Source organism: Condylura cristata, unplaced genomic scaffold (assembly GCF_000260355.1).
Source record: "Condylura cristata isolate star-nosed mole 26May11 unplaced genomic scaffold, ConCri1.0 scaffold00001, whole genome shotgun sequence".
NCBI lineage: Eukaryota > Metazoa > Chordata > Mammalia > Eulipotyphla > Talpidae > Condylura > Condylura cristata.
The window spans coordinates 16,512,984-16,537,749 of NW_004567102.1; the positions used below are offsets into that span (position 1 = coordinate 16,512,984).

A 24,766-nucleotide genomic window follows, 5' to 3' on the forward strand; every position below is an offset into this window, starting at 1 on the left:
AGGTGACAATATCCAGCATTGGACAAAGGTCCAGAGGTCAAACAATCACCAAGTGATAGCAGGAATAGAAATTTTTTTTAAAGATTTTTTTTATTTATTCGTGCAGAACTGGGGTACAGGCCAGAGATGCGGAGGGTGAGAGGATTCACCAGAGACAGAGTGGGGAGCAGAACAGGCAGATCGACGAAGTACACTGCTGAGGGGAGCAGCGGACAGGTCAGGAGAGGTCTGCCGCGCCATGTGGTCACCTCCAGGGCAGGTGGGAATCGAACTCATGTGGAAGTGGCTTAAGCTTCTTTGTGCTGTGCTTTAACCCATTGCGCCACCAGGGAGGGCCAGGAATAGAAATTTTTTAATACAAATTTACAAGATAATTGAGCACAATTTATAAAAAGTTTTAGAATTCAGATTAATTTATCCTGACAGAAATAAACATTCCCCCAAAAAATAGTTATTAGGACAATCAAAGCTCTCTTGTTTAAAATGGGTAATGTTGGAAACTATCTAAGTGTGTTTAATAATAGAGAATAGTTCAATTATAAGGCTACCATAAACTGCAATTGCACACTATTTATATACAAAAGCTAACATTTCATAATATTTTAGCCATTGGATAACATAAAAATGTGGAACCAGAGCCTCAAAGACTATTCTGTACCCTCTCTTTCAAAAATCTTTGTTGAGTAGACAGACATCTTTTCAGGTGATCAATGTACTAGGAATGTTGGTAACTCTAAAGCCAGCTCTAGCGAGCTCAACTGCAGCTGTGAGCCTGGCTCTCACCAACAGCATCAGGAAGGGCATGGACTCAAACCTCGTAATAGGTTATGAGATCACACTAACTGAAAAGGAAGATAACTCAGGGGCTTGTTTTTAAGAGAAAAGGGACATAATAAGGAATAATTAGGAAGATATTTCATAAGAACCAGCATCCTAGAATTTTCTAAGTTCTATCACTCACATCCATGCCAGAAAACAAAATTGCTGTTGAAAACTAATATATTTGCTCTTTGCTAAAGGGAAAAGTGAGATTACAAGCTATATAAGTTTTATGAGTCAATATTCAACAGTGTACATCGGAGGGCCCTCCCTGGTGATGCAACAAGTTAGGGTGCAGCACTACAAGCTAGCCACAGCCGCGAATTTGATCCCCAGTCCAGAGGTGATCCACATGGCACAGCAGACCTCTCTTGTCACACTCACTGCTCCCCTCAGTAGTATACTTCATCGATCTGCCTGTTCTGCCCCCCACTCTGTCTCTGGTGAATCCTATCACCCCACCCCCACCCCGCACCTCTGGCCCAGCTCAGTAGGCATAAATAAATAAATCTTTTTTTAAAAAATAAGAAAATAGTGTGCACTAGAAAATTTATTTATTCAGCACACTGATACTCATTGAGAATATGGACTAATACTGCTTGGATATCTTTTTTTATTAAGCTATTAAATAATATTAATTATAAGTCCCATAGGTGGAGTCAGTTTCCCACTTCATCCAATTCCCACTTCATAACCAAGCATACAACATAAATATATTTCTGTGATGAGAAGATCATTCAGTTAATTTAGTTCTAAGAAATGACTTGGTGAAAACCTTACACCAGTTGTTAATAATGATCACCCACCCACAAAGGAGCTGCCAAAGGATTCTACTCACCCTGGGTGGAACCTTGCACTGAATTCTTTGCGAATTGCTTCTAGTGACGTTGATGACACAAAACTGAGATCCAAATAACACCAGGCTAACATCTTCCAAACTAGAGCCTTGGATGGTGGCCCAGAGCCCTCCTATAACAAAAATAGTATTTTCAGATGGGATCCACGGCCACAGAAACCAAAAAAAGTTAATTATCCCCAAGTGAGATAAAATGAAATTAAAATGTACTTAGTCCAAATACAAAGTGGAATAAAACTGCAGAGAAGACTGGTTTTAAATATTTAAACTACTATGTAAAAAGGGAGAAATGGGGCCCTCCCTGGTGGCGCAGCGGGTTAAAACACAGCACTGAGAATCTAAAGCCGCTTCTGAATGCATGAGTTCGATTCCCGCCTGCCCCGGAGGTGACCACATGGCGAGGCAGACCTCTCCTGACCCGCCCGCTGCTCCCCTCAGCAGTGTACTTCGTCGATCTGCCTGTTCTGCTCCCCGCTCTGTCTCTGATGAAGCCTCTCACCGCCCCTGAGCCTCTGGCCTGTACCTCAGTTCTGTATGCACAAATAAATAAATCTTTAAAAAAAAAAAGGGGGGGAGAAATGTGACAGAGGATAGGACAGAGTAATGCATTCTGGAGATGCTGAAGCTGCAATACTACCCATCTGGGAGTCAGAGAAGTAAAGGTGAAGTACATGGTCTCTGAAAGCTCTTCCTACCCTGGGTTTTTAACTATCAACCATAACCATCCTAACAAGTTCATTGTTATCTGAGGAACCAAAGATAAGGAGACATCATATAGTAAGAATAGTGTCCAGAGTCCAGAGTGTTCAGATTTAAGTGACAACTTGTCACTTAATGCAGATCATACATAAGATTGTCCCTCAGTCCCTGGTCCTCACTTCTATCATCTCTAAATGACAACCTTGGTCCTTCCAGTCCTTCCTTTGGGATTTCACACTGGACCTATTAGGCATGAGTCACCAAAACCGTCAGAGGTGACTGACACCACCACCCACTGCCACCAGCATTTCTCTGCTGACCACTGAAGAGCAACCACAGACACCTGTCTCTCCCCACTGCAGGTGATGAGGAGAGGCATGATTATCATAGGTATGTCACAGCTCACTTTTCCATTGGGATGCACAGCCCTTGACCTAGCTGATAAACAAAACCCTACTTTGTATTATAGATGCTGGCGTGCAGATCCTAGCTGGACACGTAGGGGGTGGTGAAACCGTGGCTACTTCCAAAGAGTGGGCAGGGGTTGGGGGAGTGAGGCTATCTTCCCCAAGCACGCCAGGAGGGATGAGGGACACATATACAACCTGGGAAATACCTTTCTGAGGAGTATAGAAAAATATCCTAAATTTAGTATGTAACCTTATCCTGAAGAGTAAGTGTTAAGAATCAGAGAATAAAACAAAGGAGTCAATTTCCAATAGCAACATAAGAGTTGTAATATCTGAAAATCACCTTGAAAAGAAAAATTCAAAAATATGTAGAAATTTGAAAAAAACTTTGAAATGAGCTTAATGGATGGGTTAAAACTTTAAAAACTAAAATAAGTAGAAAGAGTGAACATCATAAGATGACATCTACTAAAGCATCAAGGCAAACTTGATAAAAATACAAACCAAATTTTCAGTTTAAATTAGTAAAAGTGATTTTAGAACTTAAAAAAGAAAAATAATGGTTATAAAACAAATTTCAGAAATCAAAATAAAGGCATCATCGACTGGCTATTCAAATAGCTTAGAAAAGCCCTCCCTGGAGGCACAATAGGTTAAAGCGCAGCACTTTGAAGCTCTCTGCAGCCACTTCAGCATGAGTTTGATCCCAGCCCCAGAAGTGAGCCACATGGCGTGGCAGACCTCTCCTGACCCGCCCGCTGCTCCCCTCAGCAGTGTACTTCATCATCTGCCTGTTCTGCTCCCCAGGCTGTCTCTGGTGAATCCTCTCACCCCCCAGACCTCTGGCCTGCACCTAGTTCTTGTATGCATAAATAAATAAATCTTTTTAAAAATAGCTAATAAGAGGAATTTTCAGGAATGGAGCTATTTATCAGCAAACTTCTTCATGCACAAGTGAAAAAGCCACCACCACACTTATGTATGCCTTATACATGCCCTGCTGACATCACAGGGGGGACCCCCACATTTTTCTCCCTGGTGTGGATGCTTTGTTACTTGACAAATTTTAGAGCAAGGATAGAGAGGAGGCCTTGGCCTTGGAAGCAGCCATTCCTGATAGACAAATAACTTAGGGAGGACACAAACGCTGATGGAGCCAGGCTGACATGGGAGACCTCTGCAGTAAATGTGAAATCCTATGTTTCTTATTGACTGAGCACGGGGAAAGATGAATTGGCCTTGGGATATCAGCCTGGCTATAGTGAGCAGTAACAGAGCACTACATAATGCTCACGGGAACAATTCATCATAAAGATACAACTGTCATGAGTATCTCTGCACCCTCTGCATACAACTCTCTTCTCCAAGGTTTCCATGTCTCCAATCTCACATCTGCAAACAAGGCATTCCCACCACACCGCCGACTCTCATCATGACCACCCTTCCTCACCCCACCCCATCATCACTGATCATTGGCCCTGATGGTTTGTTTTTTCTTACCCATTTACCACCATCAACCCCATGAAAACAGAGATTTTGTTTTAATTTACTATATCCCCATCATTAATAGTCCCTGGCACAAAAGAAGAAATGAATGGTTCATATTGTGAATGTGATTATTAATAATGAGAAGTCACAGAGGTGGTAGCACTGTGCCAGTCCCATTTCAAATCTGGGGCTCCCCTCCAGCACCACAACTAAGGAGAAAGCAACTTCTCAGCACAGACGTGCACCAAGGAAATACGTAAGGCAAAGCCTGAGTTCTCCTCAAAAGCTTTGTCAAGGGTTTTTCTCATGGGTAAGATGTAATATGGAAAATGATTGACCACATTACATTTATTCATTATATACTTAACTATTCTGTATATTCCTTGTAGGTAAGGCCTCAGTCTGACTGTTTTTAAGTCTCCACCACCACCACCAGCACCAGTCTCCAACATGGAGTTTCTCAAACTGTACTATTTACTCAAACTGCCTTATGATGCTACTAAAATGCAGGTGAACTAAGAGAGCTGAATTGGAGCCTGAGAATCTCCATTTCTGCCAAGCTGACAAATGATGCAGATACTATGAGGTGTGGAACCACACTACAAGTAACAGCCTTTAGCACCTAGCACAGGCCTTTACGCAGGGTGACTGAATCAACATTGAATGGTGACTGAGTGACTGACTGACTGACACTGTTTGACTCTAGATCAGTAGCAGGGTGGAGGATGACAGCATCACCTATCTAACCTTGAGGTGTCTGCAGTCTGTCTTGGGGGAGCTAAAGGTTTGTGATCGGACTTGTAGAGGTAACTTTACAAGAAAATCAAATCCCTTTACAAATCTAGTACTAATATAGTATAGATCCTAAATTCGAACCAATAATCATTGGCTTAGTATAGAATATGACTCTTACTCGGTATACCACATATCACCTGGCTCCTTCCTTATCCCACTGAGAAGAGCAAGCTGCTATGTTTTATGTGCAGATATAGTGGGCCTCCATTGTCCACTCATCCCAGCAAAATAAAGTCAGAAAGGAACTGTTCTTTGAACAATGGGTTTATGACCAGGAAGTGTTTGTTTTACAAAATGTTCTAAGCTACAGGTCTTTAGCCAATAGAGTGAACAATGGCAAAACCCCAAGTCATTAAGGAGTTTTCTGTCCTAAAAATCATACATTGACACATAGAAGCATGAATGTTCCTAAAATTCTTGAGTTGTTCTTGGAAGGATTGTTTAAATTGGCCAAGTGTCTCAGAAAACTTGGGCATATCCTCTGTTTCCATGCCACAGGGACCCAGTCCCTGGGGCTGGCATTAAGCACCACTACCCTCTGTATGTCCCCATACACATCCATGACTCAAATAGTATCTGGCTTTGCATGCAAGACAAGTATGAAAATGTATATAAATTTACAAACATTTGTAAAATTCCAGTAGTGAAAAATTCTTACTGGGAAAAGCCTGTATATTAGCAAATATTTTTCATTTCCAAAGTGGTTAAGCACTGGTGGCTCATTCTAAGCTCACACAGAACAAGGAGACATCTTGATGGCCACTGTAAAGGTCAGAGAGCATGGCACAGAGAAGCAGGAGGAGCCCAAGCATCTGACTGCTGCAGTTTTCATCCTAACTCCTCCCATTTGAGAAGCCTTGGGCAAGTCACTCTCTTCTTAGAACACCATTAACTCATCTGAAGAATGTGGGTAATAATTTTATCTTTCAGGCAGATGTAAGCATTAAAGTGACTTCCTAAATGAGGGAATCAGTAAATGGTCCTACATCTGTATCATCATTATTAGGAAACGAAACTCCATAGAAGTAACTGAAACTCCTAAAGTCACACATCTGACTTTGGTAGGATGACACACAAGATATGTCCTAACCCCTAATACAGTGTTATTTCCAAGAGGCCAAATTATGCCTGTGACTCAGTAACTGACCCAATTATGCCTGACACCATCAGTCAAATGTGAATCCTTTATATGATGAGTTAAGTTTAAGGCCTCCGATGTCTGTTTCCCATTAGGAGAGATGCTGAAGGTAGAAAAAGAAAGTTGTGAATCATGGTGGATGTGGAATTTATCACAAGGCAGGACCAGAGTCCTGCAGATCAGCAAGAATACTAGCTTCAGAGGGTCAGAGACAATGTAGGGTCCTCCCCAAGTTACCAATATCTGAAGCTCTGGAAGGTTCCACAGCATCCAGCCTGGGTTCCACGTGTAGGAAGAGGCCTTCTCCGCTAGCACTGATAGCCAGACCAGAGGGTCTTGCCAGCATCACAAGCTGATGCGCTCCGACAGGGAGCAGGCGCATTTCACAGACCACAGTGGTAAGATTTGAGAAGGTAACTTTGCAACTTGTTTTGTTCACTGTCACCTGTAAGGACTGAGGGTCATCAGAGAAACTTGTTCCAGTAATGTAAACCGATAGCTTGATGGCACCATCTTAAAAAAGGAGGGAAATTAAAGGAACAAAATTATCTCTTGGTGATAGCATTCCATTTATGGAAACTCCCTCTAACATCAAATGTTCATTCCTTCCCACCTCCCTCTACCAAAATTCAGGGATATTTCTGCTGAACATCTCCATTTATTATACTATAACATACAACCCATCTTAAATTTTCTCAAACTAGTAATAAGAGGTCATTAAGACATGGGGGAAAGATCAACATAAAGAACACTTCAAAACAAGTAACAGAGAATAAAACACTGGAAGTCATCATAATCCATTTGTCTCCATTTCAAATCATGACTGTATCATTTAGATCAGCCAAAAAACATACTTTCTGCTACATTACCCACCATCCCCATGGACTAATGTACCTTCCACCCACCCCACACAGGGTTCATGGCCCTAACATGAACCCTGAATCTGAAGTTCAAGTCCATCTCATGTCAAGTACAAATCATACCAAGAGAATACCACACTGAATGGATTCTAGGAGTTGATGCTTCCAGGTACTGGAAAGTGCACAAATCTGAGCAGTGAGCTGGTATGTCATTCACTCGCACAGCCACCTTAAAAGAAGGCAAAAGAAGTAACAGTAAACATATGTCATAAGCTCAAGAGTATTCACGTGTGAAGCTTACCCAAGTTAAAAAGTATTAATAGTCCACTTATTCTTTTTCTTTCCTCTATTTCCCAATAAAAAACCACTAAACTTTAATGGTGACTCAAAATATGTTAGGTTAGATTTAATACAGGTAGGCAGAAACCTATCATTACTGCTAATTTACTCTAAATTTTGAGTAAACTGCACAAGGACAAATTGTATTTAATATTTCAACTAGGTACCTTCTTCCTGTGAATAGCCCTCTCTCTGCTAATAAATATCATTGAGTAGGCCCCTACCTTCCACCATTACTAACAGACACATAAAGAAACATTAGAGTATATCTGGGCATTTGGATATAGTCAATTTTTCCCCCTAGAATTATAGGTCCCCAAGAAGCACCCATATGCCTTTACCTCCCACTGGGGCTAATGTTAGCCTAATAGAACAATATGACACTTGAGATGAGGAAAGTGATTCTCTTGTATACAAAATATACAAGGTTAAATGCACACACTCTAATTAACGGTGTTTATTTATGGAAGGAAGGGGCATTGGCATGGCATGAAGATAGAGATGGTAAAAATACTTCCAGTTTATCTGTAACATTTTATTCTAAATGACAAAGACAAAAAAGGTAAAACAAATATATCAAAAATTAGAAATTGTTACTCCTAATTTTGGGTACCTAGGTGTTGAACTCTTTATAGTTCTTAAGAACTCTTTATAGTTCTTATATTTTAAAACTTCCTTAAATTGAATGCAGTTGACTTCTAACAGGTGTACACATTGGTGGTAAAGAAAAAAAAAAGATATTTGAAGAAAAAAGAGTACTTTCCAATGCCAGTTTACAGAAATATAAATACTATGTAGCTAAAAAGGTACTCTAGGGCCTTCCTGGTGGCATAGCAAGTTAAAGCACAGTACTAAGAAGCTAAAGTCACTTCTGCATGAGTTCAATCCCTGCCTGCCCCAGAGGTGACCACATGAGGCAGCAGACCTCTCCTGACCCGCCCCCTGCTCCCCTCAGCAGTGTATTTCTTCTGCTCCCCACTCTGTCTCTGGTGAAGCCTCTCACAGTCCCTGCATCTCTGGCCTGTACCCCAGTTCTGTATGCAAAAATAAATAAATCTTTAAAAAAAAAGGCACTCTAATAATATAATAACAAATAATATTAGTATAATACCTATTATACTAATAGGATGCTATTTCAAAGAACTTTCCAAACCCTGTAGAAGTGAAAAGAGAAGAGTCATAACAATCTATTTTCTATTGAAAAACTCATCATTGGAATCAATTCACATTACAAATCAAGAGGGGCCTAAGCTGGACCCACAGCCAGGCTCGCAATTTGGGTACTCCACCCACTCTCACCTGGCTGTGCTGGTGAGGAGTCACCACCATGTCTCCAAATATGGCTCCCAGAAAAACTCCACCATCATAGACCACACGAGCAGACACAGCCGGATTCACTCCAGTCAGATTTTCATCAGAGACCTAAGATTACATTCCTGTTGAATTCTGTCATGGAATAATCTTGTTTAAACAAGTGATAAAGGGTCTTTTCATGTTCTGTTTATGCTAATTAGATAGCTAGAAAGTACTAATGAGTGACAGGGGATTGAGTCTAGAAATCTAAGAGTAAGTAATGGCTAATGGAAGTCCCAGTAAACTAGAGGAATACTTTGTATCTCTGTGCTATTCTAGCTTATGTAGTCACAATCTAAAATTTTAAAATAAAATGTCAGGGAAGAAGTGAAAGAGATCCCCTCCCTTCCTCCATCTACACCCAAGTATTTTGTTTGAAACCAGATGACCTACAATACCACATAACGGGGGTAAGATTTCATTTGGGGTTTCATTTTATAATAACCAAATGCTAGATGATCATTAGATTATTTTTTAAAACCCTAAATATGCAAGAACATCTGGTTTTGTCATTATCCAAAGACAGCAAATCCTTTTCTAAACTCCCTTCTGCTGTGCCATCTGCCTCCATGATAATCTAAGTCAATCACATCTGCTTAAATTATCCAATAACAGATGTAGAATTATTGTACGGTGGACACTGACCAACAACTTTTCTACCTACACTGAGTAAAGGAAGAAGATGCTGAAACTAAATTGTTTTATCAGAAAAATGAGAAACAAAATACATCTTAGAAACTTCCAGAAAAGAATATCATAGAACCTCTTAACTTAGATACTCTGATAAAGTAAGTAATTGAAGAGTCTTCATTCATAAACTTCTGATTGTTCTTTTTTTACAAAATTATTCCAAGTTGGCCCTCCCTGGTGGCGCAGCGGGTTAAAGCACAGCACTGAGAAGCTAAAGCCACTTCCGCATGAGTTCGAGTCCCGCCTGCCCCGGAGGAGACCACATGGCGAGGCAGACCTCTCCTGACCCGCCCGCTGCTCCCCTCAGCAGTGTACTTCGTCGATCTGCCTGTTCTGCTCCCCACTCTGTCTCTGGTGAAGCCTCTCACCGCCCCTGAGCCTCTGGCCTGTACCCCAGTTCTGTATGTACAAATAAATAAATCTTTAAAAAAAAAAAATTATTCCAAGTTGCCAATTTCCATGCCAGCAAAAGGGTTACCATACATACACTGATAAAATTGGGCAAGTCCCCAATCTGGGTGGACCAGGAGAGGGTCCACACATGTTGGTAGCAAGACTTTCTCTCCTCCGTCACTGTGAAGTCACTGACATTGAGATATCTGGAAGTGAAGTCATCAGCAGTGTTCTGTAAGAGCATGCGAAGGTTGCTAGCTGAAATGTGCGCAGGAACATCTGTGGCAGAAGATTTGGTACAGAAAATACAAGACACGAATTACTCTAATCACAGGGTCTCATCACCAAGATCACAGAGAATAAGTCAGCATGGCTATTAAATTGCAGGAGACCCTCAAGTTCAAAATACAGCTCCAAGGTGCCTCCAACCCAGTGGAACCATATCTCTCCAAAGGTGAGTTCAAGTAGATGTCCACTTTTTATGCCACAATGCCTGCAATCAGCAGGCACAAACACAGCCCTCACATCACAACTATCTCAATTGTCAACTCAAAATGTGAAGTCCAGACACTCTACAAATGCCTAAAAGTCTAATTAAATATTGGATTTCCCCTGGAAAAATTTAGCCAGCCCTGTGAACATAGAAAAGTTGGCCACCTTTCACAGGGAGTGGGGGGGCACACAGCAGCTGACACCCATAAAAACTTAGCCAACCCAGCTGAGGAATGTTGGCGTCTAACTTTGGTTTCTCTATTCGAATTTGCTTTAAGCCCAACCACCTGCTTCCCCATTCCACATCCCCATAGAGAAATAACAACACTCTGCACTTAAGCCCTGCTTGTGTTTGAACTGTTTCATGTTTTCATGCTTTACCCAAAGTTTCCATTTCATTAGCTACTCCCGACAGCCGCTGAGGGGGGGAGGGGTCACATGGGGCAGGCTAAAACCTACGTTAGAAACAGAGAAAATGAGACCCAATGAGGTGCAGAAGCTTGCCAGCCAAGTGAGATAGGCTTAGCTGGAAACCCAGGCTCCCTTTTTTTTTTTACATAGAAGATCCAGGGTGTAGACCAGGTTGGTGGGGTGATAGGGGAGTGAGTGAGAGGGATTCACCAGAGACAGACTGGGGAGCAGAACAGGTGGATCCACTGAAATACACTGCTAAGGGGAGCAGTGGGTGAGGCAGGAGAGGTCTGCTATGCCATGTGGGTCAGCTCCCTGGCCGAGGAATCAAATTTAGGCCATAAAGGTGATAACATTGAGACTTAATTCCTAGGTCAACAGGGAGCCCGCCCCCCAAGAGCTTCCTCTTCAATTCTACACTATCCTACCAACTCAAGAGCTTCCTCTTCAATTCTACACTATCCTAGGGTGCTAATAAAATGCCACCGATTTCTAAAATACAAAGAAAATTCTCATCAGCATTAGTATATCATTTGAGGGCAATGAGTATTTCAAAAGGCCAGGCAAAGGTTCACTTGCCCAGGTTGCTTTGAGAAAGTGGAGAACCTCTACAGAAAAGCTGTAGCTCTCTCATTCATTAGAAAGGAAGCATGCCACAGTGGTGAATTTCACAAAGCAGGACACTCTGTTACTTATTCCTCATTTACTAACTTTGGTCACCAATCGGCCCTCAGCTTTTCCCAAGGTGTCCTGTAACAGTAAAATCACCACTCCTTTCCTTCCACTGAAACATTTTGCAGGCCCAGCAACTTTCTGCTTGGGAGGTGTCAGGGCCAGTCCCAAGGCAGGCAGGTTCATTGTTGATTTGGGCAAACAGAAAAGAAAATCTTGGAGCTCTCTAAAGATTTGATATGCCTTTAATGCTACAGTGGGGGAGAATGATACAGACAGAACAGCAGGCAAGGGACAAGGGGACAGGGGGCCAGGGAGGCTAAGAGGCTGAGAGGCTGGGAAGCTGGGAGTCTGGGAGGCCAAGAGGCTAGGAGGCCGAGAGGCTGGGAGGCTGAGAGGCTGGGAGGCTGGGAGGCTGAGAGGCTGGGAGGCTGGGAGGCAGGCAATAGCAGGGACTCCCAGCCCCTCACATCTCCACATTTCCTCTCTGGCTTCTCTCTCTCTTGTTCCCTTCTCAGCCCAGGTGCCAATATGTATATATGCACATGACCCATGCTCTCTGGCATCTAGTCCAGTGTCCACAATCATAGATACTAGTTCCCACACACTCCTGAGTACTTTTGAAATAACATGTTATTACACATGAGCAATCAAACCTGGGAGGAAAACAAAGCCATGAGTGGCAGCCATGGAAGCTAGCAGCAGGAAGACAAGAGAGCCTAACTTACTCCATTTTCCTTACAGCAGGGCAGAAAATTTGTGGGTTGTGGGATATGTGGCATTTTTTTTTTAAGATTTATTTACTTATGCATACAGAACTGGGGTACAGGCCAGAGGCTCAGGGGCGGTGAGAGGCTTCACCAGAGACAGAGTGGGGAGCAGAACAGGCAGATCTACAAAGGACACTACTGAGGGGAGCAGCGGGTGGGTCAGGAGAGGTCTGCCACGCCATATGGTCACCTCTGGGGCAGGCGGTGATCGAACTCATGCAGAAGTGGCTTTAGCTTCTCAATGCTGTGCTTTAACCTGCTGCACCACCAGGGAGGGCCATGTGGCAATTTTTTTTTAAAGACTGATTTATTTATGCAGAACTGGGTGCAGGGGCAGTGAGAGGATTCACCAGAGACAGAGTGGGTAGCAGAACAGGCCAACTGACGAAGTACACTGCTGAGGGCAGCAGTGGGCGGTCAGGAGAGGTCTGCCATGCCATGTGAGTCACCCCCTTGCTGGGGATGGAACTAATGCTGAAGTGGCTATAGCTTTGTAGTGCTGTGCTTTAACACAGCTGTGCCACCAGAGAGGGCCACGTGGCAATTTCTAGTCAGTCACTCCTGAGTTCTTCAGATTCTCCTTTCTGTTTGCCCTGTGTTTTTATCAAAAAAAAAAAAAAAAAAACTATATGACAATCATTTCTAATTCTTGTCCTTTGTGATATGTGTATGGTAACTTCTGTTCTAACTGGATCTGAAAGCCTTTTGTTCATGTATTATGAGCACTGAAGTCCTCAGTTGCTTATGGTATCAGTACACAGTTTAATTCATAAATACCATCTCAACCAAGGGTCTTGATCTAGGAAACTTTAGAAAGAAGAGTAAAATACCTGAAGTCAATGTTCATTTTCAATGATGTGCATCTGAAACTTACATAATATTACATTCCAAGGTTAATTTCAATTAAAAAATAAAATTAAAAATGACTGAATTCACACCCAGACCCTGCCATCAAATCTATGTATGTACCTGGGCTGGTGGCAGTAGAGAGGACCAAAGGTCCTTCCAAAGAGCTGGCAGTGTCTTAGTGTCCTAGACTACTCCCTAATAAGGCAAAAGGTGTGGTGAAGATGTGGATTATGGGGGGCATGAGGAAAGTGGGGTGAAGCCTACAGATCTATATGCATCAGATGTACCTTATAGGAGAGAGGCTGAGGGAGTTTTGAGGCAGGACAGGAAAAGACAATGTGACCACAGAGTCAGGGGTCAGATGAGGTGGCCACAGCCAAGAAAAGCTGGGCCAGAGTCACCAGAGGCTGCAGGGGACAGCAGACCAAGCCTTTGCTAGACACTGGGGGAGTGTGGGAATGGCCCTGCTGACCCTTTGATTTTGGCCTCCAGAACTTTGAGACAATAAATTTCTCTTGTTTTAAGCCATCAACTTTATGGTAATTTGTTACCATAGCCCCAAGAATCTAATCCATTCCCTTTCCACATTTACAAAATTAAAAGGTTAGGATCATATTAACAGCGATAAGTTACTGTCCAAGTCTTTCATTTTAAGGTCACTTTCTGACACTGGAAAAGGAACACAAGCCTACAATGTTACAGGACAGTGTTTGCCTGGGAACTGCCCTGAAAATGTAAATGAGAAATGCTGTACACACCCTCAAACTCCCCCACCCCCAGTGTCCCTTTACCAGAAACCACTGTATTAGCAAGCTGGATGCGAAAGTGTCCTCCTAAAGACGGACTTGTCCTCTGTAGTCTCTGAGTCGTCACCTGCCCAGATCCTTCTGCTCCTTCGACCGGCACAGAGCTGTGGCATGTCAAAAACAAAGCATTTAGCACAGCAGGGGCAAAAGGCCACTCTGGATGGAGCAGAGAGCCACCCAAGGAACAAGTCGGCTCCCGAGTCTCCAGACTACCAGCTCCAACGCCCAAATATCGGGCACCCCTCTCCCACCACAGCAGAAAAAAAATGTAGTATAATCATTAGTTTTTGGTTTTGTTTTTAAGATTTATTTATTTATGAATACAGAGCTGGGGTACAGGCCAGAGGCGCAGGAGTGGTGAGAGGCTTCACCAGAGACAGGCAGATCTACGAAGTACACTGCTGAAGGGAGCAGCAGGAGGGTCAGAGGAGGTCTGTACGCCATGTGGGTCACTCCGGGGCAGGCGGGGATTGAACTCATGGGGAAGTGGCTTTGGCTTCTTAATGCTATGCTTTAACCGCTGAGCCACCAGGGAGGGCCCACCATTAGCATTTTTACCAAGTATTCTGCTCTGACCCTCCCCTCCCCCTACCCAACCCCACCACACACTAATCTGTGGAGCTCAGAACCAGGAATGGAGAGTGATGACCCCCTTCCCCCTCTTTCTAACTGGAAGCTGGAGCCAAGCAGATCTTCGTGTTCTCTCACCCACTAGCGTAGGCAAATGAAGAGGCCATAACTAGCCCATAAACATCCCCACTCAGTATCCCAGGCTGAAACTCAGGACACCCTGTCCCACCCAGCATTTACATAGCCCCCTTGCACAAACACCCTGCCTGACTAATCTCACTTTTAATATAAATGAGTCAATTAAATGGTGACACACCATGAGATGGATTATCATTCAGTCACTGAAAATCATATTTTGGAAGGATGTTTAGTGAAATGGAGAAATAGCCCAGTTGTATCATTGGGTGACAAAGTATTTAATGTCTTGTCCCAATTTGAGTTTAAAAAGAAATATATACGTGAATACAAAAACTGCTCAAGTAAAGGACTTAGAACTCAGGCTCAGTGTATTCATAAAAGTTATTTCTGAGCAAAAGGATTATGGGTGATGTTTTTTTATTCCATGGTTTTCCATATGTTTAAATAATGAACATATATAATTTTGATCAATGACATTGTTTAAGCACTCCATATTAATGTGCAAACAAACAGCCACACAGACATGGTCAGAGAGAGTGATACTATTTGTATTATGGGATGAATCGTAGAGAAGCCAGTCAGAGACTGACCTTGCATAGGAGGAAGACTTCTAGATTGAGCTAATGGATTTGAGGAAAGCTCAGAAAGACAAGTTTTCAGAAGCATGGACCTTTACAGAATGACCTCAGCTAGTCTCTACAATTTCGGAGTAAATAACTGGCATTTGGAGACTGGATGCCTGGTTGGTTAATGACAGCTGCTCCTCCACCCTGGAAGCTCTTTCACACCTTCACTCTAATTGATGGTTTTGCATCTTTCATGCCCAGAGTCGGTGGGACACTAGTCAAGGAAACTGGACCAAGTCAAGCTCTGAACACCTTCCCAGGTACAATGTAAGTATGAGAACTCATTTAGAAGTATGTTAGAAAAAAGGGGTAGGGAGAACTTTCAATGCAAAACATATCAATCCTTCCATCCTACTGCGATTTTAATGGAAAATTTTAAAGAGTAAATTTGAGTATACATGTGTTGCAGGAGCTTTGAGGAAACTTATCCTTAGTTATAGCTTTGTAAACTGTGACTAGAAAGGGTTGCTCTTAAGCATCGTTGTGGTGCTCTAGTGCCATCTGGTGGTGAGCTCTTAGAATAGCTGTTTTGTTAGATTATTTCAAGGATTGCAAAGCTTTCTGGATGGGGAATGGATTGAGGGAAATGAACAAAAAATCGTAGTAATGTGAACATCTAAGCAGTACAAAAACACAACTATTTATAAATAAATTCACTAAAAACTAGTTCTTTAAGTGTAGCTTCCAGACCATTAGAATTGCCTGGCAGTTCATTAGAAATGCAAACTATCAGGTGTGGCCTCAAATTTACCAAATTAAAAACTGTAATGTCAGGGTTCACCAATTTATGTTTAAACAGACCTCCAGGTAAGTCTGATATAACATTCTTAAAATATAGAATTATTGTTCTACACCACCAGGCAATAATAATAAAAAGTCCTAATTCCTAAAAAAATCCCACCTGAGTCCTCCAAACCAACCAGCAATCCTTAGGAGGACAGGTGAGCAAGGGCTGCTCCCTACCTTATGGTGATGAGTGGGAGCTCCAGGCCACATGCCACCACCCAAGCAGTTACATTGTAGACTGGAGGGACTCCCACCACGGAGAGCGACTCCACCAGATTCCCGCCTGGACGAGCTGTTCCAGAATCAACCTGAGCAACTGGAGAATGATCAGCCAATTATTATCAGGTAACTCAAGAGAGAAGACCTACTATTCCGAAAATCCTAGCTGGAGATGCTGACTTACTTAGCTCTCAGCACACACCAAAAACACTGAATCCTGACTCTCTGTTCCCAGAAAAAAAGAGCAAGGGGACAGGAGGCCTTTTGGCAAATACAAGGAGGTGACTTAAGGAGGTGAAGACTAACTCAATGGCAAAGTTCATTAAGCTGCCATTAAGCCTCAACATAATGTCGTGTCCTCAGAGGCACCCTACACAACCATCTATTGTCGTGTGGATCCCACCCTTTCCTCCTTTCCTTCCCGAGGCCCCTGCAAAACTCTAGACAGTATCGCTGATTCCTTAGCACTGAACAAATACTGCACAGCATGGAATCAGCGCATATGCAGAAACAGTGCAAACTTTAAGCATTGTCCAAATCCTGGTTCTCCACTTCTATTGAGCAGCAACTGAGCTAATTGACATGACCTCTCTATGGCATTTTCTCATCTGTAAAATGAGGATCATGACAGAAAACAATCTGCGAGGCAGGAAGTTTAGTGTGATGGTAGAGTTTAAACAAGTAGCACAATATATTATAATATCCTCTTCCCCTCTAAGGAGGGGGGGCAAGAAAAAAAGGAGGAGGAGGAGGAGAAGCAGCAAGAAAAAGCTGAAAATCACAGGGGCTTTGATGGAAAAGGGAAAGTGAGGAAAATGGTCTACAGACGCCCTGAGTGGGTGCACACCATACACAACTGGCCCCCGTGGGATTCTGAGGAGCATGTTGTCCCTCGGATGTGTGGACAGTCCCTGTACCTAAGGGCGGGGGGTCAAGGGATCTTGTGGAGAAAGGGGCCCAACCTGGGCTCTGAAGGGGAGTGGGAGGAATTTGGACAGGCAGAAAGAAAGGTGAGTGCTTCTCCTAAGGACACGGTTACCTTTTAACCCTCACTGAGTCTGCCCTAAGTCATAAATCAGAACTTTAGCCCATTTACAGAACAAAATATAGCTGTGGTCCTTCCAACATTTTGTGTGACGTAGATTAACTCACCGAGGTGGGAAGTCGCCGGCCTGACCATAGTAATGACAACTGTGATCATAATGGCTTGTATTTATTGAGCACTTATTATGGTCATGACCTGTGAAGGATGCTTTACAGTACATGTCTGTTCATCTTTAATCCCAGTTCGGGTCCTCACTATACCCATTTGACAGATGAGGAAACCAAGACCTCCCAGTAAAATTGGGAAAGTGCACCAGAAGCAAAAGCAAGCATTGGGTACAGAGGGGAAATGGGAAGTAACTAGAAAGAAACAGGACTGAAGCATACAACCCCAACTCCACCATCTTTCTAGAATCGAAGATGGAGAATCACCTGTCCTCTCTCCCTTAAAATGACAGCAGCCACTAAAGTGGACACGTAAGGTCAGCATGTGAGACGCATGAAGGAAAGTGGGCTAGGCCAGCACCTGTTAGGTTTGTGTCTGCGATGATAATTTCATCTACATAGAAACCTTCCTGCTCCTGAGCGAGAGGGAAGAGATCGATGCGATGAACCAGCACTGGGGCATCTACCAGAGGCATCTGGAGCTGTTCAGAGCGTCGTGCACATGTCTTCCAGAGGTCAGTGCAAGCGAACTTCCAGCTGGAACCCAAAGCAGAGTGGTGGAAATGGGGCTCTCCATGTCCACGGGTTCTCCTCCCCCACTAGCACCCTGGTTCTGAGGGCTGAGGGCTATATGGTCTAGAAAGATCCTAAGTCTCCCAGCACCCAGACAGTCCTGTGTGTGCAGACATCCCACCAGAGCAGACTCAGCTCGACATGTGGGGTGATACCAGTGGGTCCCCTTTTCAGTTGGTCACATGCTCCTGACCCTCAATGTCAGCAGCATCTTCAAGTGACAACGTAATTGTAATTGTGTCTTAAGCAGATCTATGTCAGGCACTGACCACACAGAAAATGAACACTCCCGGACTTTACTGGACTCAGGCTTTAAACCACTTTCAAGGCTGTGTTGTATTCCACAGTCTTTGTTCCCTCACTGATTAAATGTTGGTGCATCACAAATTTTCTGGTTTCCCATGCTTCTTGTCTGTCATGTCAAGGAATCTTTGCTAATGTCTCTATCTATTATGATGGATCCTGGTGATGATAAATGCCAGATCTTTCTAGAAAGTTAAATTCTAGACAGCTTAAACATAAACTCTTAAGCTTCTTTGTTAGGAATAAAAGTCATGCTCAAAGCCCCAAATTCCATGGATTAGTGTCCAAAGCCCAAATGTAAAAAAAAAAAAAGTCACCTCTCAGGAGGCCACTGTCCCCAAGATGGCAACATGCCGCCATGCCTCCCTGCAGATGACTTACTTGTCGGGACTAGTCTCCAGGAGACTCCAGTCACAGGTGATGTTTCCCTGAGCAATGTTCTTCAGGTCTACTGTGAAGTACACGGTCACCCTCAGAATCTGATTCATGTGGCCTTTGTAGGCCATGCAAAGCTGTGGACACCAAGTAAGAGATTCAGCACTATTAGTGCAAGAAGCAACCACTCGGGCAAAGTGTAGGGTTCACCTCCCAGAACCCTGCCTCACATTGTAAGGGAGAGAGTGAGCCTTGTCCCTGCCCTCCTGGAACTTATCTGAACAACTGAAGAGACAAATGGTACAAATTGCAGTTTATGCTACAATTATTAAATGCCTAGCCCTGTGCATGGCAGGGAAGATGTTAGAGTATCTTAATTAGAAAATTGTTACTCTGACCCAATTACCTGTGCAACCTTGAGCAAGGGACTTAACCTCTCTGAGCCTCAGTTCTTTAACTTGAACTCTCCTGTATCTCTGGTTTCTAGCTGTGAGACATGCAGAATTGTTAGGCATAAGATGACTTCAGAGCGGACTTAATCAACCTCAGCACTACAGACATTTTCATTATTCGCTGTGGGGTTTCCCTGGACAACCCCAGAGCCTATGCTTCAGGTGCCAGGAGCACGTCCACAGCCAAACTATCTCTCCATAGCTATCTCTCTGTGACAGCCAAACTATCTCTCCATAGCTACTCTCCCCTAGCAGGCACAGTGCCCCCCACCCTATTGGGAGCCTCTGATATTGGGAGGAAAGGTTGGGGTGGAGGAAATATCCCTGCCTAAACAATCTAGTCCCAGCATCCCTGCAGCTTGACAGGGAACACACGTGACACCACTGCCTTGAGCTCGGCACCCAAGCAAGGCTCACTTTGGTTCCAAAGGGCATATGAGCTGCATGCTTTTATGAAGGAGGGTCATGCTATTTGACGCAAAAGCTATAGGAGTTGTCAGGAAAATATGTCAGTCGATCATTAGCAGTAATGATGCTATAATAATAAAGGATGATACCTAGTGCTAAGTCCAACCTCTGCACAGACTACACTAGATTATCTCGTTTAATCTTCACCACACTATTATTTCCCACTTTATACAGGAGTGAACTAAAGGAACACACTGAAGACATGCAGGGTATAGCAGACATCAAAACCACATAGTCTAACTATAGAGCATCTGCTCTCTTCTACCTAAGAAAATGCAAGAGCATAGAAAAAAACTTCCAAAGTTCTTATAGCTGCTACAAAAACATTTCCATGTAACAACAAGCTGACAGAGGATGGGAGGATTAAGTTCACATCTGAAACAGCCATTACGAGACCAACAACTTTAACTTGAAGGACTTTGGCCAAATCACAGAAATCACTACTATATACTTCTATATCTTCAGCCTCAAACCCAGAGAACAATACCAACCCACCATGCCAAACTCCTGGATGTGTGAGGATTGCCACTTACGTGTGTGCGCTGGTCCAGCCTGTAGCCCTTCTGGAAGGCTGGGGGTGTGAGGACAAGGTGACGAGGCTGGTGAAGGCTGAACCTCCCACAGAAGGGCTCTGTCCCACTGGTAAGGTCCCCATCAGATCTGGAACCTTCTAAACCTAGATATAGTTTAGATAAAACAGGAAGACAGAGATGTTCAATCAGACAGAGCTTCCCAACATGTGTGCAGAAATGGAGCGTGTGTTCACCATGGTCCGGCCCTTCAACCTTGGGCATGGCTTTAGAGGCCTGTGGGATGGCACCCCTCAGCTTGATGCTTCGAGATAGGAGAGGCCCATGCTATCTGCCCTACAACATCAAAATGTATCACCATTTTCTTTGTGTGTCATTATATGAAAAATTCATGCAAAGTAAAGAGCAAATAAGTGTCAACTATAATTAATTAATCTTAGTAGTATTTTAAAAACTTATCTTCACATGTTCAGAGCTTAAGACTACTGTCTTATGCATCATTTATAACATAATTTGAATTAAACAAGATCTGCACTGCTTTGTGTTCCCACGATATTACTTCTGTTCCCCTTTGTGTGGAAGGGAAACATTTGATTTAGCAAGCACTTCGCTTCACCTAGCTCCTTAGGGAGTGCCTTTTCCCTCTTTGACCCCCCACAGTAAGCACCTGCCACCTTCCAGCAAGTAGCCACTCAGTTTCTAAATCCTGTCCAGGTATCTTTACTTGAAGTCTTTAGTATCTTGAAGTGGAAAGAAGATGGTTCCCATTTTACACAAAAAAAAAAAAAAAAAAGAAGAAGATGATGATGATGAAGATACAGAAGGTTAGAAATTGTCGAACCAGGGATGGCACCTTGTTCAAATCCAAGTCGGAGCAGGATGTGAGCAGAAAAGGGGTCCAACTGGCATTTGACTGCAAGTAACTCCTCAATGGCTGTTTGAATCTGACAAAAAGAAAAAGTACCAGGAGTTCATACCATGAGCATAAAAACCATCCCAGGCCCCACCTCTCAGTATGTGAAGAAATTTTGCACCTGATGAGCTGTGGCATTTGCAGGCATGGGCTGACTAGAGACATTGTCCCAAGTAAGGAGAAAGCTCCCTCTGCCGGGTACAGTCAGCATCTGAAAAGTCAAGGGTGCTATGTTCTTGAAACCAGGAGGACAAGCCCCCCTTCCCCCAAGCTTCATATTTCCTTTTCATGATAATTCCAATTTTTTAAAGATTTATTTATTTATTCATACAGAACTGGGGCACAGGGGTACAGAGGTGCAGGGTGGTGAGAGGATTCACCAGAGACAGAGTAGGGAGCAGAACAGACAGACTGATGAAGTACACTGCTGAGGGGAGCAGCAGGTGAGACAGGAGAGGTCTGCCACGCCATGTGGGTCACCTCCCGGGCCAGGGATCAAACTCCCACTGAGGTGACTGCGGCTCACCTGCAGTGCTGCGTCCTAGCCCGTTGCGCCACCAGGGAGGGTCTATAATTCCAAGTTTTAACTCACTATCATCTAGCAGTTTCTGGGGAACACAAGCATCATCACCTAATGCATCTTTTCTTGAATGACTATGCGTGTGTGTCTCCCTATGTGCACACACCCCCTCCTCTAGCATGTGAGATGGAAATGTGGCCATAGCCTGGACCTCTTCCAGCCTTCCCAGCAAGTTCTCCCCCAGGGCTGGGCAGGGGCAGGCAGCACACAGCCTGAACACAGTCTCAGATCTGTTCAAACTCTGTTTTGTTTCCACTCCATTCCTTGATAGGTCACTTACACTCATACTATGGAATAGGACCTATGTAATTTATACTTGCTCATATCATTTCTTATTCTTTTCTTTAGTCTTGGAATACTTGTGTGCATACTTTACTGTTGCACCATAAACTTTAGATGACAAATTCCTTATTGCTTCATCTTTGTATACCCCAAAATAAACAAAAAACACACCAAAATTTTCAACCAAAACATGGGGTACAACAGAGAAACCCAAAGGCCCCAACCATGACAAAGCAGGCTTAGAAAATATAGCATATGGGGAATTTTTTTTTTAAAAATGATGGAATCTGATATGTGGACACAGATGTGTGTGTACACATGTTTTTGTGTGCATGCATGTGTGCATGTATGTGTTTAGAGGATTAAGGGGATAAATTCCCAAAAGCAGATTTGCCTAGAATTTAAATTCTGAAAGCTAATTCCATGAGTAAAGTCATCTCAATAATAAGGTTTGTACGTTTTTAAAAAACATCCTGGAGAAAAAGGAACTCTCCTGCACTGCTGGTGGGAATGGAAACTAGTACAACCACTATGGAAAACTATTGGGAGGTTTCTCAAGCTGCTAAAAATGGAGTTTCCATATGACCCAGCATTCTCACTCCTAGGTATCTTCCCAAAAGACACAAAACACTGATTCAAAAAGACACCTGCACCCCCATGTTTATTGCTGCTTTATTTACAATTGGAAAAACATGGAATCAAACCAAATGTCCAAAAGTAGATTATTGGATTAAATGGATGTGGTACATATATACAATGGACTATTACTCGGCAATCAAAAAAGATAAACACATGCCTTTTACAGCAACATGGATGGAGCTGGAAGGGACCATGTTTAGTGAAATAAGCCAGAAAGAAAAAGAAAAATACTATATAGTTGCATTCATAGCAGCAGCATAAAGGACCAGGGTTGGAGAGGGGGAATAATAATAATGAACAATCAGAGACATTTTATGGAAGTGGAGTGGAGAAGGGGATCAAAAAAGACGGGAGTGGGGAATGCTCTGGACTATGATGATGGCACACGAGTGATTTGGTGATGGGAAGCCCATGGGGATTACAACTGAGATGGAAAAGGCACAAAATGGTGTTAAAATAAACTATTATATTAAACTGTTATATTATTATGTTTTTAATCTTCGCAATAACTATTTGATACATACTTTACTTCTCTGGCAGCAGTTACCATCACAACTTAGGCCTCCTAACTTGGTTCAGTGCTCCCTCCACTGTGCAGTGTTCTAGCCCTCCCAGTGTTCATCCCCTCATCTGACCTTGTGAAACTTGCAAGAAACACAGACCTGTATTTCTGGAAGTCTCTGGGCATGGGCTCGAATCTGATGCTTCTCTCGGAGGTAAGTGCTGACCACATCAGGATTCAGCCAGGTGTTGTGGATCTGCACCCCAATTCTCATCCCCCTGCTGGGGGCTCTCCCATGATGCTCTGCTTCTAGGTAGTACTTGGCTCCACCAAACAGCTCCAGCTTTGGGGACTTCTGCTGCCAAATCCCCTCATCTCCATTCTGCTCCCAGGAGTCAAACCAGTCGGCAGTGCCCAGGCTGATGGAGGCCACTCTCAGCTGTACCCAAATAAGTATATCACCATCAACACTATGAAATTCCTGCGCACCTCCTTCTCAAACACACGTGGTCTGCAAAGAGACTGCACAGGGCTTTTGGGACTGGGCTGCCATAGTCACATTGGCCCAGTCACACTAGGACGAGTGGTTACTTATGCTTCTCTGCCCCTTATCCTTTCTCATTTGAATAATACTCAGAAGGAACCGTAGGCACTGTGGGTGTTGCTGTGACAGCCTGTGACCTTGGGGCTACAGATGCTGTGGGTGAAGGAGTTATTAAGCCTTTAAGGAATTGGAATGGCGTGACCACATGCAAATAGGTGACATTTCTCTAACTGAGTAGTAAATCAATTTCATAGAAACATGCAAATAAATTGAGGTGAGAAATGTGGTTCTTTGTCAATGGAACTAGAGAATCTTGACTATTTATTAAAAGCATCTTTCTTATCCTTCAAAGCTGATGAGAATATTCCTAAATCAGATTGACTATGTTCTTTCCCAAAATTAATAAAAAAGGCACGAGTTAGAGTGAAAGGAAACTGGATTTGGATCCTAAATACATCTCTTTCTTATCAACTGACCCTAGATTAGCACACAGTCAGTCCTGAGAAGACTTAATTTACTTATCTGGAAAAGGTGATAAATATGTATAATCACAGAGAGGCTGTAAGGTTACAGGTAAGATGTAGAAAAGATGTAATGTGATGCCCAACTTGTTTTAGGTGCTTAATAAATGCACGTGCCATCTAATTCAGTCAAATTCTCTTTCAACAATTAGAATCATCCCATTGTCTCAACTTCAAAAAAATTTTTTAAATAAATAAAGCACACCCCTATCCCCCAAAATCAAAATCTTTGGTACATTGCACTATTAGAACATGAGAGCTTTAATTAGGGTTTTTGTTGTTGTTTTTGTTTTCAAGTAGAGAACTAGAGACAAAGTATAGAAAAAAGTAAATACCTTGGTGCTCGGATCCTCTGACCAACTGAAGAATAAGGAAGCTTGGCTGTCTGCCTGGATCCAGAAAGTGTAATTATTTGTCTCTGGGGCCACAAAGAATCCACTGAGTCTTGCACTGTAAAGCAGAGGAACAAAGCAGGAAGAGAGAGCGACCAAGGCCTAAATCACTTCACTGACATAACGACCGTTTGCTCTTGGACTTTGCTTTTCTGTATGGTAACGAGGAAGAAACACTTGCCTCTTGTGCTCCTATGACTGGCCAGAGCATTCTAGAAACAGCCAGGCTGTGGCAACAGCCTAATAGTGTCTCCTCACTACAATTCTGCTTGTAGTAGGTTGTATTAAGGACATTGTAGCACAG

At 43.1% G+C, this 24,766-nt stretch overlaps 1 protein-coding gene across 1 annotated transcript in view; it reads right to left on the minus strand.

Moving 5' to 3' along the window:
- Positions 1–24,766, minus strand: part of PKHD1 (polycystic kidney and hepatic disease 1 (autosomal recessive)) — a 401,857-nt gene that overhangs the window by 349,255 nt on the left and 27,836 nt on the right. The window contains exons 14-27 of the mRNA XM_004674033.1: positions 24,406–24,520; positions 23,166–23,444; positions 21,124–21,213; positions 20,943–21,033; positions 20,093–20,235; positions 18,646–18,776; positions 17,750–17,925; positions 16,138–16,276; positions 13,826–13,944; positions 9,935–10,119; positions 8,704–8,826; positions 7,189–7,294; positions 6,443–6,718; positions 1,658–1,788 (exon numbers count right to left, since the gene is read on the minus strand). Of these exons, the coding sequence (XP_004674090.1) occupies positions 1,658–1,788; positions 6,443–6,718; positions 7,189–7,294; positions 8,704–8,826; positions 9,935–10,119; positions 13,826–13,944; positions 16,138–16,276; positions 17,750–17,925; positions 18,646–18,776; positions 20,093–20,235; positions 20,943–21,033; positions 21,124–21,213; positions 23,166–23,444; positions 24,406–24,520 (2,104 nt within the window). The remainder of the gene's footprint in view (positions 1–1,657; positions 1,789–6,442; positions 6,719–7,188; positions 7,295–8,703; positions 8,827–9,934; positions 10,120–13,825; positions 13,945–16,137; positions 16,277–17,749; positions 17,926–18,645; positions 18,777–20,092; positions 20,236–20,942; positions 21,034–21,123; positions 21,214–23,165; positions 23,445–24,405; positions 24,521–24,766) is intronic.